The 6,000-nt window shown below is 38.8% G+C and overlaps 1 protein-coding gene across 2 annotated transcripts in view; it reads left to right on the forward strand.

The window, feature by feature from the left end:
* Positions 1-5,630, forward strand: part of AKAP5 (A-kinase anchoring protein 5) — a 28,102-nt gene extending 22,472 nt beyond the window's left edge. For both annotated transcript variants that reach the window (XM_089687499.1, XM_089687498.1), the window contains one exon: positions 1,159-5,630. In XM_089687499.1, the coding sequence (XP_089543625.1) occupies positions 1,284-2,852 (1,569 nt within the window). In that variant the 5' untranslated portion in view covers positions 1,159-1,283 and the 3' untranslated portion in view covers positions 2,853-5,630. The remainder of the gene's footprint in view (positions 1-1,158) is intronic.
* Positions 5,631-6,000: the final 370 nt, after the last annotated feature.

Raw genomic sequence — 6,000 nt, forward strand, 5'->3', positions numbered from 1 at the left:
CTTTGTTTCAGAGAGGCAACCAATTTCTCCTGCTTCTTCAATGCTTCTTCCAGGGACTTCAGCTGGAAGTCTTGCCTTTTACTGCTCCAGAGTTTTCTTTTTCCTGAATTTTGTTTTCAGGACAGCAAGCTTCTGTTCCTCCTTAGTTGTGTGGTGACACTTGTTCACCACTCTGTCCTTGAACGCTGGTAAGGACTCGCCCTGCATAGGGCCACGCCCAGGATTCATTGCAGCTTGACCATGCAGCGTAGGCCTCAGTCCCTCTGGAGAGCCTCCACCTGGGTCTTCCCCAGCCTCTTCCATGATACCTGGGGAGAAGCCGGCAGGACAGCCCCAGGCTGGATGTTACTTATGGCTGAGACCACAGCAGAGTGAGCTAGCAGCACTTTGCAGAACATCGCCACTTGATGGAGAGACTGATGTAGCTGGTTCACTGTTCCCTGTCTATGGGCAGCCATCGTGTGTGTCCATTTTCAAACATTCTCATGCATGAGGTCAAATGGTACTGTTTATGCATCAAATCAGAAATTATCCTTGAATGACCAGAACCCTCCAACCCCACCCCCAATTAAACACTGAGCTCATCTTAAACATTAGGTAATAAAACCTTTGTTTCAGAATGTTATTTGTTTTTTTTAAAGCTCCTTAATGGGTGAAAAGGGACTTGGAGGAATGCAAGAGGAGTGACATTTGCCAAGAGATGGGCTCTAAGATGTATCAAAGACAATGGATTTGTAGCATTCCTATGTCTTTTCCTTTTTCTAGAGGTATTGGTTCTTCACCCAAAATGCATATAATAGTTATAGGTGGATACTGATGGGCAGTATTTTACACTTGACAAAAAATGGATTGTGGGTGCAATGCAAAGCTCCTGCAGGCTGTACCCAAAATGTAACATAAATGGAAAATGAAAGGAAGAGAAAGTATGCCTTGCAATAGAGAACAGATGTACAAAATCAAGTGCCGGTCTCACTGACAAAGTTTCCAAGAGATATAAAAAGGAAGGTGTGTCATTCAAATAATCATACATATGTAACACTGATCAGGTTTGGTTGGTCTGATTCTTTAATATGTAATATTCTATAAAGCGTTTTCTGTGACATATTGCTTTTAGCTATAACTGACTACTATTTTTCTGTTCTTTTGTCTCTTCCATAGGGTGTGGTTATATTCTTTGGAATGGAAAAGATCCAAATGCAATATAAATTACTTAATAGCAGATTGCTTTTCTACAGCTAATGCAGATCTGACGGAAGTTTTGGCAGCTCTCCAGATTTGTAAAAATGTCGGGATGTAAAGCAGAATCTACTGATTTATCTAAAGAAAAGCTTCAGTCTCAGACAAGCAGTGACAGAAGCCAAAGTGATCCAGTTGGCAAGTACTTTAAAGGTTACTCCTCAATGGTGTTCCTCAGGAGAGGTAAACACAAAAGAAAGCAAAGCCGGAGCAATCTTTCTAACCTTTCTAAGGACTTACAAGAGAGTGAGAAGAAAAACCCAAATGTTGCAGCTAAGAAAGGCGAGGTTCTGGGATTTGAAGAAGTCTCCAATGAATTTACTTGTGACTCTTCCCTTGTAGAGTCCTATCATCTTAATACAACCAAGGAAGCAAAGTTCAGCTTCCGAAAACTAGAAGATGGCACCTTTGCCTTAGAAACCAAAAGCTCTAATGAGCCAGAAAAGTCTGAATCTGGACTGTTGAAGAGGTCTTTAAAATCACGCCACAAGCAGGGCCGTTACTCACACAAGCCATTAAAAATTTGTTTCAAAAAAAGAAGCAAAGCCCTTAAAAAATCTTGTGATTCAACTGAAGACTACAATAAAGAAAGTACAAATATATCTTGTTCAGTAAAACAAGATGACATTACCTATGCTGCATCCAATCAAAAAGAAGATTTGGTACAAGGTCAATCAACAGGTAAGACCTGGGCAACTTTTAAAAGGCTAGTTACTCGTAGAAAAAAATTAAACTCCTCCCTAAAAAGACAATCTCAACTCAGTGCGCGTCAACTTGAATCCAATACAAGTGGTACTTGCATTCAAAGAGTTCCACAAAAGAAAAGGTTCTCCAACCTCAGGATTCCATGCATGAACTTTTCTAGAGGGAAGAGGTCTGCAAACAAAACTTTAACTTCTGAAGACCCCCTTGTTACAATAAATTCATCAGAAAACTGTGTAACGGAATCAGGAGCTGATGGTGAAAGAAGCGATCAGGTTTTAGCAGCTAAATATAGACTTCAAAGATCTATAGATGTAGAGAATGGGGTAAGTGATAGCAACATTGATACTTGTACTGAAGTATGCCTAAAATCTGAAAACAACTTGGACCAAAAAGGCATTAAAAATTGTGAGCTTGATTCCCTATGTAAGCATCGTGACCAGGAAGTTAATTCTTCTCCAGGGAAAAAAAATGATCTTCAACAAATTCACGGTAGTGACCAAGACCTTGGATTAAAAATGCATTTTAAAAGACAGTCTCAGTCTCCTGTTGAGGAACAAGAGCTAATGTGTGAATTTTCTGTAAATGATATAAATATACAAAGCACTGGAGTAGCAAATGGGCCTCTAATAAATGAAGACATACCCAACCATGAAGATAATATCAGTCATAAAACAAAGGTCCAAACAGATGATGACGATACTGACAGTGAAAATGGACTAAATGAACTGTCTATGGTCAATGACATTTCTGATATAGTGGAACCAACATCTGATATATATGAATTTCTCCTCATGAGAACAGCCGCCTCTCTTGTTAGTAAGGTTATTCAATCATCCATTCAACAGATAGTTACAGAAGATGCTTTACTTAATCATGTCCCATGCAAAGCTTCCGACAGATTCTATATTTGAAATACAAACAACATTAAAACAGGGTTGTGGTTTCTGTCTCTTGATCTTCTTTTCTTCATCTTATGCCTCCAAATTTAAACCTGTTGCAAATCTGGACAATGCAGTCTAAGCATAAGTGGGGAAAAATCCATAATCATTGTTTACTTTCAGTGAAAATTGTGTGCCAAGATGTGCAGTAGTAGATCCAAGGATAGAGGAGGCTAAATTCAAAATCCCATGTAAGCTTTAATATGGCAATGTAAATTCAACATTCATTATTTTTAACTCTGCAACATTAAGTAATACCTGGTAATCCTGCCATGAAGATCCTTGTCTAGGTGCTTCCTTTTATAGGGTGACAACTATTGTCATGCTATCATATGTACCTCTGGTGGATACTATGACGGCTGTGCTAACATTAGTAGTGCAGGCAGTAAGACAGAATGTAGCTGAAAGACGCTGGAGGAGATCAACAGAACTGAGATGCAAAAAACTTATAAAAATAAAGTGGTTGTAAAGGCCCAAGGTTTTTTACCTTCATGCATTGTATGCATGAAGGTAAAAAACCTCCTGTGTGTAGCAGCCCCCCCCCCCCCCAACACTTACCTGAGCCCTATCCTAATCTAGCGATGTCCAGGGACTCCTAATTGGCTGAGGCAGCAGTGGAAGCCATTGGCTTCCATTGCTGTCAGGAGAGGGAGGGGCGGGGCCGTGCCGCAGGTCTGTGTGTGAATGGACACGCAGAGTCACGGCTCTGGAGCATGCCTGCTTTGGTGCCCCCTTAGCAAACTGCTTGCTATGGGGACACCAGACAGGAGGGATGAGCCAGGAGCTGCTTTGGTGCCCCCTTAGCAAACTGCTTGCTATGGGGACACCAGACAGGAGGGATGAGCCAGGAGCACAGAGCAGGTAAGTATCACATGTTTGTTATTAAAGAAAATAAAAAAATAAAAACCAGTCTAAAGCATCACTTTAAAGAAAAATCAATGGCGATTGATTATAATACAGTGTTTAAAACTGAAGTTTAGATATGGCAATTTTTACATAGTTACATTGGTCCAGCTTGGACCAGCGTAAGTTCAGTATGTATTGTATGTGCTATACCTGTGGGCTCCCTGGGGAAACTGCAGATCTCTGTAAAAGGCACCACTGCTACAGTGATTCCAAGTGCCATTCAGATTGTGATGTCATCACCCAACCATGGCACAATTGTGTTTACAATACAGTAGGGCAGCTGTCTGGAACGGAACCCAGAAGGCAGTGGAGATCACTGTAGTAGCAGTGCCTACTACAGTGATTTCCAACTTCTATGCTTTTTTTTATAGACATGCACCACTCTTTTCATCATATTAGTTTTCAACTCTCTTAGGTTTATGACAGCTTTATTTTAAGTGGGTTCTTGCCTTTAGCATTTCATTGCCTTTAGAAACATGTGTAAGTCCTTTCCTGACAATAGTTTGCATGATGCAGCGGTCAAGACTGGATGATCTGTGCGGGAACACTATTATTGAGATACAAGTGACTAGTAAACCTGTATAACATCATGATATCTGTATCTGCTACTTTGAGTTGTAATAGACCTTACAAATCAGCCCTTCACAGCTGAGGGTAATTTCCTAATAGCTTATAGGGTGACAATGCTGGATGGAAATGCACTGTGTGCAATATAAGTTCATTGCTTATTGATAACCGTAGCAGAATGATGTCCAAAAGTAAAGATGATTGACCAGCTATTCACTTTGCAGAAAAATACATTTATTTATTTAGTTATTTATTAATTTATTTATTTATTTTTGCCTCAAGTGCTTCGTTAATTGAAGCAAATCTGAAATACGCAATCACAAAAGAGTAAGGACCAGAATGGTTCTGATCACCTGGAATTTTTTAGGGAGAACCTGTACAGGTAAAAAAATAAGAGAAATCTTGAAACCACCAGATAGGATTTCATCAAAAAAGATCAGGGGCCCTGAAAATAATTACAAAGGTAGCTAAATCCAAGACCAAAAATATGTTGTGATTTAGCAGTCCTTAGATGTGGCATCTGTATTCTTTTTTTTCTTTCAGGCTAAGAACATACCTGTATGTGTCCATGTGTCTTGTGACTTCCTGTAAACTGAACTTAAAACAATTGTAACTCCCTTCTGTAAACTACTAATCTCCCTATTCCCATCTAACAAAGACAGACATAATGTATTGACAGTCCAGCCTTGTTTTGACAACCATGCCTCCTTCCATACATACAGTGGAGGAGTGAGCATAGCCACAGGGGGGAAGGAAGTGTGTTATTTGCAGAATGACCGGGTGAAAATACAGGACAAAAAAGTAAACTAATGCAGTAACCACATCTAAGGTCTGGTAAGCTAGAACATATTACATTTTAGATTTTGGGTTGAGAAACTCTTTAGGTGCAAATGTTTTTATTCCTTTTTTCAAGAATACAAATTAAGAAAATGAAGTAGAACACAAAATCTCCCAACATTAGAGGATAACTTGCAAAAGTGGTAATGCAAGCGATTTCCGATAACATATCCATGTAAACAATGACCAAAAATATCATGTACTAGTTCAGTTATAAAATCACTTACAAGATAACCCCCTGTATTCCATTCCATGCACCCAGTAGCATTGAATGTTGTGTTGAGATATTCTTTAAACCCTATTTACTTGCTTTTCAACTCATACAAGCTATCATCTAATCACTTACAAGTGATCTACATTATATTATTTATTTATTCATTATGATTTTATTTGTACTGATTGCTGACTTCAAATAAACATAATAAATACATTGATTAAGAATTGTTTTGTAGGTTGTGATAACATTCTTATAGTTCATATTTCTGCACTCTTCTTTTGTATAATAGCAACAAACAACATAGAAAAGCATAACTATACATAGTTCGCCTATGTATATCAAGGGTTTACTATTAAAGGTTTCTAAGAGTTTCTGCAATAAAAGTAAAACTTTAGACAAAAGAAATTGTTATTACAGAATCTCAAAGTTATGCTTTTCTCCTACCTGCTAGAGGTGCAATAATCCTCTGTGAGTTTATTGGCAGCTGTGGCAATGGTATTGCTGTTCTGATAGGTGATTGCAGGAAAAAAATGGCTGCCAAAATTCTACTTCTTTGATGTGCTCCTTGGATCCAGCTTGCTATTTGGCCAATGA

The sequence above is a fragment of the Staurois parvus genome, unplaced genomic scaffold (assembly GCF_062004578.1).
Source record: "Staurois parvus isolate SC_StPar_1 unplaced genomic scaffold, SC_StPar_1.0 ptg000426l, whole genome shotgun sequence".
NCBI lineage: Eukaryota > Metazoa > Chordata > Amphibia > Anura > Ranidae > Staurois > Staurois parvus.